The sequence below is a fragment of the Podarcis liolepis genome, assembly GCF_965112155.1.
Source record: "Podarcis liolepis genome assembly, chromosome: 10".
NCBI classification, from domain to species: Eukaryota; Metazoa; Chordata; class Lepidosauria; order Squamata; family Lacertidae; genus Podarcis; species Podarcis liolepis.
The window spans coordinates 21,902,721-21,916,277 of record NC_139562.1 but is presented as its reverse complement, the minus strand read 5'-3'; the positions used below and the strand labels follow the sequence as shown (position 1 = coordinate 21,916,277).

The 13,557-nt window shown below is 44.2% G+C and overlaps 2 protein-coding genes across 8 annotated transcripts in view; one reads left to right on the top strand and one right to left on the bottom strand.

Moving 5' to 3' along the window:
• The window catches only part of CHRM2 (cholinergic receptor muscarinic 2), a 418,009-nt gene that overhangs the window by 50,864 nt on the left and 353,588 nt on the right, over positions 1 to 13,557 (bottom strand). The window lies entirely within an intron of this gene.
• The window catches only part of DGKI (diacylglycerol kinase iota), a 247,578-nt gene that overhangs the window by 210,678 nt on the left and 23,343 nt on the right, over positions 1 to 13,557 (top strand). For all 7 annotated transcript variants that reach the window (XM_083461921.1, XM_083461924.1, XM_083461923.1 and 4 more), the window contains one exon: positions 7,566 to 7,591. In XM_083461921.1, coding sequence (XP_083318047.1) covers positions 7,566 to 7,591 — 26 coding nt within the window. The remainder of the gene's footprint in view (positions 1 to 7,565; positions 7,592 to 13,557) is intronic.

The following is a 13,557-nucleotide window of genomic DNA, read 5'->3' as shown; positions in this document are numbered from 1 at the left end:
CTAACTCACAGCCTAACCTATCTCACAGTGCTGTTTTTTGTGGGTTATAAGTGTCAATAATTAGTAAGTAAGAGCATACCCTCCAACATTTTTCTGATGAAAATGGGTACATCCCATTCCATAATGATAATTTTACTATTTATACGCCACACATATTATTGGGTTGCCCCAGCACTCTGGGCAGCTTCAAACATATATAATAACATAATAAAACATAAACGCACCAAAAAACTTCCCTAAACAGAATTGCCTTCAAATGGCTCAGGGGTCGGATAACCCCATACCTTCCAACATTTCTCCAATGAAAATAGGGACATCCTCGGAAAAAGCGGGACATTCTGGGATCAAATCATAAACTGGGACAGCTTCTCTAAGTCAGGGACGTCTCTGGAAGGGTCTGTAAGAGTGGTCATTGGAACATCAGATGAGTGAGGGAAAACTTAAGTATACCCAAGTAACATGGGCCTGTTTTATTGTATTTTAAATATATTGCAAACTATCACAAGAACTTTGGTTAGCAGGCTGGGTATAAATACTGAAAGTGAACAAATTAATATGCTAGCAAGAGTCTTGTTGAGCAACAGCAATGACAGCTTTGCCACAATGTGTGCTCCTTGCGATCTAAATTCGAAACATGCCAGTTTGGTTGTGCAAATGGGATCGGGATGCAGCCATATGCCCTACATCTGGGAAGGACTCCTCCAACCAAACTAAGTTTGCCTAATTTCAACTGATGTTGGGCTGCTTGTCATTTCTTGCCATCGTCCTTGGGCAAAAACACCAAACCAAAATTCTGTCTGCATTAATTAAACCTAGGCGAATGACATTTTCCTTGCATTTGGCCCTCTAGCCCTCCTGGTGTTTGAGGTCAGGGGTAGATGGCACACAGCTGCTTCTGGTGAGAACAGGAACATTTTTGGGTGCTGTCCAGATGTGGTGGTGAAAAAAGAGCATACTATAAAGTGTTGAATTGCTGCCATCCTCTCCCATTCCTATTCTCAGTGAATAATGTTTTTTATATAATTCAAATTCCCTGAAGTGGAAGCAAGATTGTTCTTTCCCCCTCCTCCGAATCTTGGAAGCAGAGACTCTTAATTATGTTTTTGTAGCATCTCTGCACCTGACGCATCGTGGAGGAAATTTGCCCTGCTGACAAATTGCTCTGGCAGGTAGTGACACACAAAATGCACCCACATGCCAGGAGCTTACAAATTGGCATCTTCCAAACAAGCTTGCTGTTGACTAGCGCCACCTCCATTCCTTTACTTTTCCCCTTCCCTCCTTCCATCTCTGAAATGAACAACTAAGCTCCTAACCTTTCTTTGGGACTGATTTCAAGCAGATTGGCTAAGAACATCACTGGCCCTGGTGCAAAAATGTTTTGCTGCAATTTAGATTTTAAATGCTCTTCAAATATTGCCAGCGACTAAAGCAAAGGCAAACAAAAAAACATTTTGACAGTGAAGTATAAGACTTTAAAAAATGTTGGAATACATTTTAGGATACAAACTCGATGTTGGCAGAGAAGATAGACATATGATGCCTTTCCCATTCCTCAACATAATGTGAATTATTTTCTCCCCTCCATCCGGGTCTGAGTAGTTTCCTTGACCAGATAAGAATAGGTGGTTTCTTCAAAAGCATTTGCAAACTTCACTCGCGATATCTCTTTCTTTCTTTCTTTCTTTCTTTCTTTCTTTCTTTCTTTCTTTCTTTCTTTCTTTCTTTCCCCTTTTCTGTTTATTATTCTGTTCAAGTGAAATGGTCAGAGAGACATGAAGGAAAAGAGCAAACAAATTTCAGGGTCATAAACATTTGTGCAATGAGTTTCTGTCTGAGGGGAATAGACCCGTGGGAATCTGATCTCTGTGGAGTTCTTCTCACAACTCTGATCTGGGGTAAAATGCAAAGTTCTGGCTTTGAAAGAAACAAATGGCTTGGGTCTAGGATACCTCAGGGATGGGCATAGCATCTACTTTGCATGTAGAAGATTCCAGATTCAAACCACCACCACCCACATCTCCATTTTGGACTAGGACTATTTGCCCCATCTGAAACTCCAGAAAACAGCTGCCAGTCAGTGTCAACTAGTTTTCCTCATCCTTGGGACTCCAGATGTTTCTGGACTACAACTCCCATCATTCCCTGACCATTGGTATTGCTAACTGGGGATGATGGGAGTTGGAGGTCCAACATCTGGGGACCCAGTATTGAGGGAGGCTGAAGTAAATTTTTTGTTTGTTTATTTAGTTCATAAATGTCATTTCATTTTTAAAAACCTCAAAGCAGGTTACAAAAAATAAATCAGCAAAATCAAGAAACAACAACCATTTTGTAAACCAAGAAAATCTTTAATAAAAATACATTAAAAAAAGAGAAACCCTCTAGGTGGCAGTAGAACATTGAGGATAGCAGCTTGTGTAATCGCTTCCTGAACTTGGCTGAAACTTTGCAGCAGACAGAAGTGGCAAAAATAATAATAATCTTGAACCAATGGTGGATATAACCCGAGCTGCAGAGGGGAGGAGGTACCACCAGAACTGCTACCCGTCTTTTTAAAGATTTTGGATGTTACGCAATCAGGATTCTAAATTGTGCAGGGACCCTGCCCTACCAGGGAATTTGCCCACTAAAAAAGTTCACCCTCAATCCACTGGAAGGTGGCAGAGTTAGGCCACCAGGAATGTTACAAATGAGACAGGGCCAATGAGTCTAACCCTGCCTGCCAGGGAAAAGCCCGGGCCGGGAGGTTGAACAGGACTAGTACAATGCTGAGATTTTAAAAAAATGCACCAGACTATTAACAAGAATGGTTGAATGTGCAGATGGAGACTAGGAATGGGAATTTAATGAGATTCTCAAACTCATAGATCCACAGAGATCTCTTTCTAATTCCCATCTCACTCCTTAGATTCCCCACCCCCATCCCTTGGTTCTGCTAAAACATGAATTATTCTTGTGCGATATTTTATGCACGATTATATATCCAATACACACATACAATATTATTGCTTTACTAAAGTAATCATCACATTGACAGGAACCTGCAGCAATATGTATATAACTGTGTGGACATGCAAATGGAGCCAACCAAGTTCTACTCAGAGTAAACCCATTGGAATGAGCACGCCTAAGTTAGCCACATCCATTCATTTTTCAATGGATCTGCACTGAGTGGAATTTAGTTGGATGCATCCCATAGTTATAGAAATATACTGCAGAAATATAGCACAGTGTGGGATATGGCTCTTTTATAGGTACTATACATACAGTGCACATAGTTTATATGTCTACTGGGTGACCTTGGGCCAATCACAGTCTCTCAGCCTAGCGTACCTCACAGAGTTGCTGTGAGAATAACATGGAATTGGGAGAGGGAACTACACAGGCATCAGGGACCAGCAAGACTCCGAGGGATGTGTAGAGGAGGCAAGGGAGCCTGAGAAATATCTAGAGGAAGGGGTTAGCAATTTGTGTGGTTCTGTGCCACCCACAAGGCAAGGGTCAGGGCTCTGAGAAGAGGAATAATAATAATATTTATACCCCACCCATCTGGCTGGGTTTCCCCAGCAACTCTGGGCAGCTCCATAATAAAAACATGACAAAACATCAAACATTAAAAACGTCCCTAAACAGGGCTGCCTTCAGATGTCTTCTAAAAGTCAGATAGTTGTTGATTTCCTTGACATCTGATGGGAAGGCGTTCCACAGAGCGGGCGCCACTACCGAGAAGGCCCTCTGTCTGGTTCCCTGTAACCTCACTTCTCACAGGGAGGGAACCGCCCAGAAGGCCCTCGGAGCTGGACCTGGATGAGGCCGTTTAGGAAGACTCAGAACTGTCAGAGGCAGATGAGGCCCCTTTAAAAATAAAAAATAAATGCATCCTGAAGAACTGGACTTAGATTGGAAAAGAACTAGGGAAACCAGAGTTGACAGATTAGCCTATCCTATGCTGGAGACAGATGCTCTGCTGCTATTTGTTTTTGAATGTCTGAAGGTGGTTTGAAAGAAGGACTGCTGCTTTTTTTTGGGGGGGGGGGAGGAGATTTTATTGTTTCAAAACCCTAAAATACCTCTTTAAGTGAATGTGTGCATGGGAAAACAAAATGAGTGTGAACTGCATACCATCAGATATGAAACCTCTCTCAAACTACTTTTGTCTCTCTTTAATGGACTGGATGTATATAACCTTTAAAAAATAGCTTTCATGTTCTATCCATTGCAGAGGAACAACTAGTGAGTTCATTGGAACTAGAGAGAGTGAGGTGTTTTGTTTTAAAAAGAGAAACAACATTCAGCCCCCTCTTTTTTTCTTGGCCAGCTAACTGGCAGAAGTGCTTATCAGAAGGAGTTAGTGGGTATGTGTAAAATGAATTACTCGAGTAGCAAAGAAGAGAAAGGCCATAAAACTCCATGGCAGTGCTATAAAAGTATTGTTGTTCAGCCTTTTAGATTCTTAAAGGCTTTTCTTTCAGATGCTGTGGGTGGCAGAGGGTTTCAGTTGCAGGGTTATTGGTAAAAATAGCTGCTTTACATCGGCTTGACGTTTCTCTGGAGGCTTTTGTCTTTATGAATAATACACCCGGTTGCCGGAATTTCTGTAGACTGTGCCTGGAGGAGGCTGGTTGAATTTCCATGAAACCTCAAATCCCATAGACTGAGCTCACAAGGTTGCAAATCCCTTCCTTCCCATACAAAGGCATGCCTACACTGCTGCCTTCCTCCAGCGACAAGCCTCCAGAAGACTGAAAACACCAGGAACAGTCTGACTGCCACAGAGCTTTCCTTTAATGCTAAGCTCCCTTGGCCACTGTTGGCCTTCAGTCAGTGGGCCTTGGGAAGAAGGCACAAAGCCCCAGGTCCATTCTGCACAAACAATGTGCTTTCTATTGCTGACCTATGCTTGACTTTGGCTTTTGACAGCACCTTGCATTGGGCCCAGATAGAGTTGCCATATGTCCTCTTTTTCCAGGACATGTCCTGTTTTTCATGGGTAGAGTCGTTGTAGTGATCCAGAGTTAAAAATAGATGTTGACAAATGTGTCCTCTTTTCTCTCTCTTCAAAATATGGCAAACCAAGCCTAGAAAGAAGCTGGTAGTCATGTCTTTGGATTGGTCAGGGTTACCAAATAAAAGGAGCCAGGCCTTCTACCATTCTCTACTGACTCCTGCTGGCTCCATTTTTTTAAAAAAATAATATTTTGACAAAGCAATAATAATAAATGAAATAAGAATAAAAATATGCACCCCACCCCGAGACCATTCCATTGTAACTATCCAACCTGCCAAAATTTCAATACCTCTTGCGCTCGTTTGACCCTTTTCTGTTTTAACAGTACAAATTCTACAAACAATTTCCATATCTCCTCAAAATCATCTCTCTTGCATATTCCCCATCTTACCGCTTGCCCCATTTTAGGTTTGCGTTTTTCCATTTTCCAACTCAAACCTCACATTTTAGTGACCCCCACCTGGAGATCCAGCTGTCAATACCTTCTCTCTCCCCCCTCCCTACCCTGTAGCTTTGCATCTATCTTATGCCTTATCCTTGGCCTGGTCCCAACAGGTGCATACCATAATAGCAGGAGTATAAACTTTATAATTTTCTTAGCAGCACTTGCCATGGTGATTCCCCCCTCCTTCTCCTCTTTTGGTCTTTTCAGATGCAGAGCTAATTACCTCTACCTGTCTTGCTGTGATAGAAATGCTAGCGAGACAAAAAGGATGCTAAAGTAAATGCTCAGTTATGGCTGCAAAATGGATTATTGTATGCTGTTCCGTTCTGGATCCCGGTAATTGCAATTGCCGTTGGTTAGCTGTCCCTTCTGCCGTTGAATGGCTACAAGGGGCACTAAACTGTAGGGGGCTGGTGGAAAAGTTGATCTCATAAGCACTTGTGTAACATGCTTCTCCCTTCGCCTGCTTCTCCCAGGGAACACAGGTAAAGGAACGGTAGAGGTGGGGCTTTAACAAAAACAAGTCTCTAGCTGATTTGGTACCTATTCCTCTCCACCGAAAACGGTAGCTAATAGTAGCTTCATGGGAGGGGAATTAAATTGAGAAAACAGGGTAAGGAATCTGTACCCCTCCCAATGTTGTTGGGCTGATTGGAGCTGTAGCCCAGCAACACCTTGATGGCCACAGGTCTCAGGTAGACCTGATGCAGGTGGTGCTGTGGTCTAAACCACAGAGCCTCTTGGGCTTGCCAATCAGAAGGTCGGCAGATCGAATCTGCACAATGGTGGTGAGCTCTCGTTGCTCTGTCCCAGCTCCTGCCAACCTAGCAGTTTGAAAGCACACCAGTGCAAGTAGATAAATAGGTACTGCTATGGTGGGAAGGTAAACAGCATTTCCATGCACTCTGGTTTCTGTCATGGTGTTTCATTGCTCCAGAAGTGGTTTAGTCATGCTGGCCACATGATCTGGAAAGCTGTCTGTGGACAAACACTGGCTCCCTTGGCCTGAAAGTGAGATGAGTGCCACAACCCCATAGTTGCCTTTGACTGGACTTAACCATCCAGGGGTCCTTTACATTTTTACCTCAGATAGAGGTCTTTCCCATCACCTGCTTCCTGGTGCTTTTAGACTGGATTTTCCAAGGATTGACCCTGAGACCTTTAGGAGGAAAAGCATGTGTTCCTGGAGCATGACTGGCATTATGGGGCAGGTGCCACAGAGTTGCCCTCCTGACAGCATAATCAATGCTGCTTAGCTGGGGAAGGCAGTGTAGCTTTGTTACAGGAGCACACTGTTGGAGCCAACCCAGTACTCCCAGCAATGCACCTAAGCAACACTTCCCTTACCACTGCCCTGCCCCTGCCCTTTCCACTAAGCTACTGTTCTTCTTCCTGATCATGTCTGTGATGCACACCAGCAGTTACTTTGAAGAGAAAAGTAAAGTGTTGGAAAATCTGGCCGCAGAACGTTCGCTCTGCGTTCAGCTTGGCTAGGAAATCTCAGTGGAGCCACTGCTGGATTTTGATGGACCTTTGGTTATCAATTCACCTCTGACCTGATCCACAGAAGCAATTTCCCCCGTTATTTTTTTTCTCTGACTTGAGACTGCTGAAGATAGAAACTGACTGCACACATGAGGTTGAGATAATGGGTGGCAATAGCTTGTTCCTTGGGGAGGCAGAGATTTCAAGGCAGGTCTTAGAGATCAGTAACCAGGCTCATTATTGGGGGGCAGCCCGAAAACCCAAGGGAAGAGAGACGACAGCAGTTTATCCCTCCAGCAGTACCTGTTTACACCCTTCATTCTTCTCCTTATATTTTCAAATAATAATAATAAAGTACTCCTTTTTCCAAAATCACAGTGACGCAGAACTAGGTGGATGTTTTGTGAGGCTCATTCTGATGCAAAGATGGAATGAAGTGGGATCTGAATTTTAGCAATTGTTAGGAGCTGAACATAACATAACCTGTAGAAGTATTTCGCATCAGCCAAACTCTGCTTTACTAAGTGCTGCTGCAGAAATCCCTGAAAGTGCACTGAATTTCATTTGTTTTCCTTTTCATCTTACCAAAAAAAGACTGATGGGTCTTTGTTGGTTTACTTCCAGGTCTCCGGTTTCTTCAGAAGATCAAGGTGAGAATCTATTTTATTTGTTTGTGTGTTGTTGTTAATTGTCCTATTGCAAACTCAGCTTGATAAATATGAATTTTGCTCAGGTTAATTGGATGAGAAGTGATCTAGATTCTTCCCCACTGCTAGCCCTCGGTCTGAGTGGGGAAAGTTGGGTGAGCATAATATTTGGCATTTGTCTACCTAGGATATTCAGAAGTGATTTCCACTAATCCACACAATGCCTTGTAAGGCAGGGATGAGCATACTTCAGGTGTCTAAGATCTATTTGGTTTGTTTAGTAAATCCCCAGTGTCTCTACAAACCAGAACCAGGTGCAAAAGACATAGGACATTACCTGAGCTTTCTGCTCATGCAGTGATACTCCATTCTCTCCTCTCTGGAGCAGATTTTGAGGGTGTATGGGGAGCTGCAGGCAAGAGGGGAAAAGCAGTAAATTTTCCCCTGCATACATACATCTCTGGTGCAAATGGAATGGCAGCACTGGATACAGCCCATGCAGTTAGAATTAAAAAAGAGGTTGCCTCTGAGCTCATTCTCACTGAAATACTGGGCAAATAAAGATAGATGTTTGGGTTGGGAATGGAACAACAAGGACACACCCATTGGCCTGATTACAGGTAGGTAGCTGTGTTGGTTAGTCGAAACAAAATTAAAAAAATCCTTCCAGTAGCACCTTAGAGACCAGCTAAGTTTGTTATTGGTATGAGCTTTCGTGTGCATGCACACTTCTTCAGATACTTCTTCACTGGCCTGAATAACTCATGACTGCCTGTTCCAACAAACAGCAGATTCCCAAGATTCCCATGTTTGTTTTTGTCCTGCTGTCTTGGACCCTTTAACACAAGGGTGGGGGAACCTGTCTTCCTTCATCCTCATCCCCACCAGCATGGTCAGAGATGATGGTAGTTGGAGTCAGCAACACCTGGAGCACCACAGGCTCTTCACCCTGCTTAGCTGACCCTGGGACTTTCTGTATGGTTTCCTACCGTTGCAAGACTGAACCCAAGGTCCGCTAATAAGATGGGAAATCATAACTGATACTGCACAGGTAGCAATGTGTTCGTTTCAATGCGTCTTGCACAGGAGAAGCTCTTGATGAGCTGTGGCCCAGTTTCTGAGCAAAGAAAGTTCTCCTTCCTTCCAGTCTTTGAAATGTCATTTCACAATGTCAAGAGAGCACACGCTATTCCCTCCCGTTCGGCCACGGCTGAGTGATATGTTTATTATGTTGCATTTGATCCTTGCCAAAACCTGACTCCATTGCCTCTTATTCCCATGCTTCAGAGGAAACATTACATTTTAATAGGTTGTCCTGGGTACCAGTATCATGCTATTTGTCAATGGGCAGTGATTTATTTATTTGCCGGGCTTATAGGTTTTCTTTACATTATCGTATTACTCTGTCATTTTATCTATTAATTGAGTGTCAGGCAGCATATGAAGTGCTTCCTTATGGATCTTCTCGGCTTTAATCTCCAGTATCTGCCCCTACCATCTCCCTTTCCTTTCTGCCTTCCCTGTTTCCCTCCTTTGCACAAATTCCTCTCATGTTCCATTTACCACCTGTGCCTCTGTGACAGGGGACCAGCTCTACAGTTTGATCAATATCCCTAACCACTCCAGAACCATAAAAGCATTTATGAGCTTACTTTGAAATGGAGAATCAAAGCCGCAAGCACTCTTCACCTATCATACCAAGGACATTAAAAGCTTCTGTTTAATGACAGTGAAATAGCTGATTGAGAAATGTATTACAGGGTGGAAGAATGCTTACAGGCGAGAGCCTTTTATGATGCAGCAGGGTCAGAACATTTAGTTCCGATGCTTGTAAATACTGTCTGTCATCCACCAGGAGAGGAATCGCCTTGGAACTTAGCTCTGCCTAGGCTTTGCCCCAATGCCGCAGTGATGGCTTCACTTGGCAAATGGGGGCTGGTTGCAGCAGTCCTACGTGTTTCCCCAGCTGTCCCCTCCAGCAAAGCCTCAGACTCGGATGGGCAAAGCATTTTGCTGCCTCCTCTGTACTCCAAGGTCAAACCCTGTGTCCTGGATCATTTTTGGGGATGATGCTCCCTGGTTCCTCGCTATGCTAGCCTGAAGCAGCCTGATGTGCTCCCTGGGTTGTGTTTTCTCAGGCTTAGTGATGATGTGCTGTCACGGGGGCAGTCAAGAAATACAAAAGATTTGTTTTTGCCATCGCTCATTGCATTCCCTTCTCCTTGCAGAAAGGTCATAGCAGGGACAGACTTTGGTAATCTTTCGTGATGTGGTTCCCTGTGTGATGTCAACATTTGGCGTCCTTCAATGGATCTTCTCAATTATGGATCTTCTCAGTTTTGCACCCCTGCACCTCGGCACCCTGCGTAGCAGAACCGCTCACACCACCCTAAATCTGGCACTGGTCATAGCTCAGTGGCACAGCAACTGCTTTGCATGCAGAGGGTCCTAGGTCAATCCCCAGAATCTCCAGGTAGGATGGAAGAGACTTCTGTCAGAAACCCTGGCTGTGAAGAACCCTCAGCTAGGTGGACCAATAGGACCACTCAGGGAATGGCATCTTCCTTTGTGCTTAAATGGTAGTCCCAGCAAGCTCAGGCTCTCTCTTGGCTTATGGAATAGTTGTTTTTTGGGGGGGATTCATGGCTCCCCAGATCTCTGTTGGGGGTATGGCAGAGAGGAGCAGAGCATTGCTGGTTAGGCAACACATGTCCAAGAATGTAAGAACACCCATTTTCAAACCAAAGCTAGTCTAGCATTTTGTTTCCAATAGTAGCTAGCAAGATGTCTCCCAAAAGCATTAGTACATAGGTAGGCAAACTAAGCCCAGGGGCCGGATCCGGCCCAATCGCCTTCTAAATCCAGCCTGCAGATGGTCCTGGAATCAGTGTGTTTTTACATGAGTAGAATGTGCCCTTTTATTTAAAATGCATCTCTGGGTTATTATATCTCTGGGAATTTCTATGGGGCATAGGAATTCCTTCACCCCCCCCAAAAAAGAATATAGTCTGGCCCCCCACAAGGGACAGTGGACCGGCCCCCTGCTGAAAAAGTTTGCTGACCCCTGCATTAGCACATGAGGCCACTGCTCTCCTGAAGCTGAGCAGGTCTGGTCAGCACCAGAATGGGAAACCGTCAGGGAATCACAGGTATGCTGCCTTGTGTTGCATAATGGAAGAAAAGTGGGTTAGAAATGTAAATAAACAAACTCATTGGATCTGCTATTGGAGGCTGTGAACAAGAATGTGCCTTATGCCAAGTTAGACCATTGACCGATCGAGCTCATCATTGTCTACACTGAATGACAACGACTCTCCAGATTTGAGGAATCTTTTTCCTACTTGGAGGTAACAGGGATGGAACCTGGGATCCTCTTCATGCAAGGCGGATGCCCCACTGCTGAGCTGTGCCCCTTCCCCTATAGTTGCAAGCTTTAATCCGCAGATGAAACCATTAAAACTTTAGTTGATTGAGCAGTGAATATGAATCTTAATCAGTAAGGCAAACTTTAATTGTTTCTAGACTGCATTTATAACTCATGTTGCACCAGGCACTTAACAACAAAGCTTGAGCACCACATTTTAATTAGTGTGGCTGAGACTTCAGGGCACTCTTTCTCCTTTCTTTTCGGGACTTATTTTGGTTTGGATATATTACTCTTACAGGGAATTTAAGAAAAAAGCAACACTCAAGGCAATCTCTGAGACAATGAAAACCGTAGGGACCCCGGTGTGGTTTGGTTTTAAAATCCTCCTTTAAGGCCAGGCAAAGAGGAGAATTTTCTTATGATCCTTTCTTTCAGAAACATCAACATTTTGAGGCTTCTCCCCAACCTGCCCCCCGCCCCCCTTGTTTTTTTGGAGGTGGCAGGGAAGAGGGCCTGTCCCCCCCCACTCCCGCTTTTGCTTCTAATATGGAAAAAGTAATAAAATATTAAACATGAGGTTGTTTTTTTCTAGTATTGTATTGTAGTTTCTCCTCCCTTTTTTTTTACTGAAAAAGTTACAAACCGAACATCTCCCCCCCCCCCCACTTTTTGTCAACCCAAAGGCATTGTTCGGATGTAAACCATGTTAGCAAAGTTTGTGAAAGCACTGAAGTGGAGATAGACTGAAAGTTGCCAATATCAATATGAAGGAGAATGTTAACACAGCCATATATTACGGAATGAGGCAGGTACAGTTTGTCCTGTAGAGTCCTCGTTCCTGTGCTGGATGAATGACTACCAGTTAACCATAAAAGTCTCTCTCTCTCTCTCTCTCTCTCTCTCTCTCTCTCTCTCTCTCTCTTGCCCTCCAGCCACACAAAATTTTTGCATCAGTTTTTCAGAAATATTTTAAATTGTTGTTAAAAGCAGAGTTGTTGGTTTTTTTTTTAAAAAAAATGATAATTTAATTGTTTTATCTTGTTTGTAAACCACTTTGCCTTTTCAAAAATATAAAATCAAATAAAGAGGTATGTAAATTTTATGAAATAAATCAAATCTTGGCCTGGGTATATTACAGACATTGCAATGGAGTTGAATTTGTAAGATAGATTAGCATTGAGGAAGGTCCCAAAGGCTGGCGATCCTTAGCCACTTTGCTGCGTGGCTTTTCACACCAAAATCAGTGCCCTCAAACTTCTCAGCAGACAACTCTGTGGGGCAAGTCTTTCATCCTGCAGTTTGTACAAGTCAAGCCACGCAGCCCTGACTAGGATTTTCTTTAGCCGTCAGAACTGATAGCTGACTTGCATTCAGGCTACAGCTTCCCCTTGTCAGAGGCGTTGAGGGGGGAAAAGAAGACAAGACAAACCTATTGCACGGACTGCAATTCCCGTGGGGGCTTTGCTGACAAAGAAACAAGTGTCAAACTCTCGGTTTAAGCAAGGGCTGCCCTGTGGGATGTGTGGGAATTCTGAACAGGTGAGTGAAGTGCCACACAGCCCAAGGGAGCCGGTGAGAGAAGCTGAACGGGACCGGCAGATGGTTTGTGGCTTATTTTCTGAGCCTCCTTCGTAGCAAAATCTGCAATTCTGGGAAGAATGATGCAGGGTCAGGCGGATCTGAAAGCGTTGAATGGCAATCTGTTTCCAATCCTACTTGAAGACAATGCCTCTTCCCAGTTTTTGTCTTATTCTGTGATGCCGGAATTTGGGTTATAATTCTGATCCTGCGTTCTTATATGGCACTCGTGGGAGACAGCCTGGCAAATTCAGGTTGTGCAGTTGTAGTTGACGGGGAGATCTTGCGCAAGAAACCTGCTCCTCCCAAAGATCTGATCTTTTGCGATAAGGAAAGTGATGGGAAATGGCACTGAGAAGTGTGGGGTGATATTTGCTTTGATGCCACCCTATCTTCACAAACAAATCGGAATGAATGCTCATTAAATAGTCAGTGCCATTTGATTTCTCTGCAAACAAATCAGGATGAATGCTTAATAAACAGGTCATCTGGAGGTGCCCTGGCTTGCAAGTAGCTCGAAGTCACACAGGGAGTATCTTGTAAATAGCTTCCATGGTTAGTAAAGGTAAAGGGACCCCTGACCATTAGGTCCAATCGTGACCGACTCTGGGGTTGCGGCGCTCATCTCGCTTTATTGGCTGAGGGAGCTGGCGTACAGCTTCTGGGTCATGTGGCCAGCATGACTAAGCCAACTCTGGAGAACCAGAGCAGCGCACAGAAACACCGTTTACCTTTCCGCCAGAGCGGTACCTATTTATCTACTTGCACTTTGTCGTGCTTTCAAACTGCTAGGTTGGCAGGAGCAGCAACCGAGCAACGGGAGCTCACCCCGCCGTGGGGATTTGAACCGCCAACCTTCTGATCGGCAAGCCCTAGGCTCTGTGGTTTAACCCACAGCACCACCCGCGTCCTCCATGGTTAGTAGCCCCATATAAAGGCAGTCTCACTGAATGAGCACAGCAAAACCAAGGAGGGTCAGGCAGTCCTTCAGACAAAGGAAAAAGAAGGAATCTCAGTCTCCAGT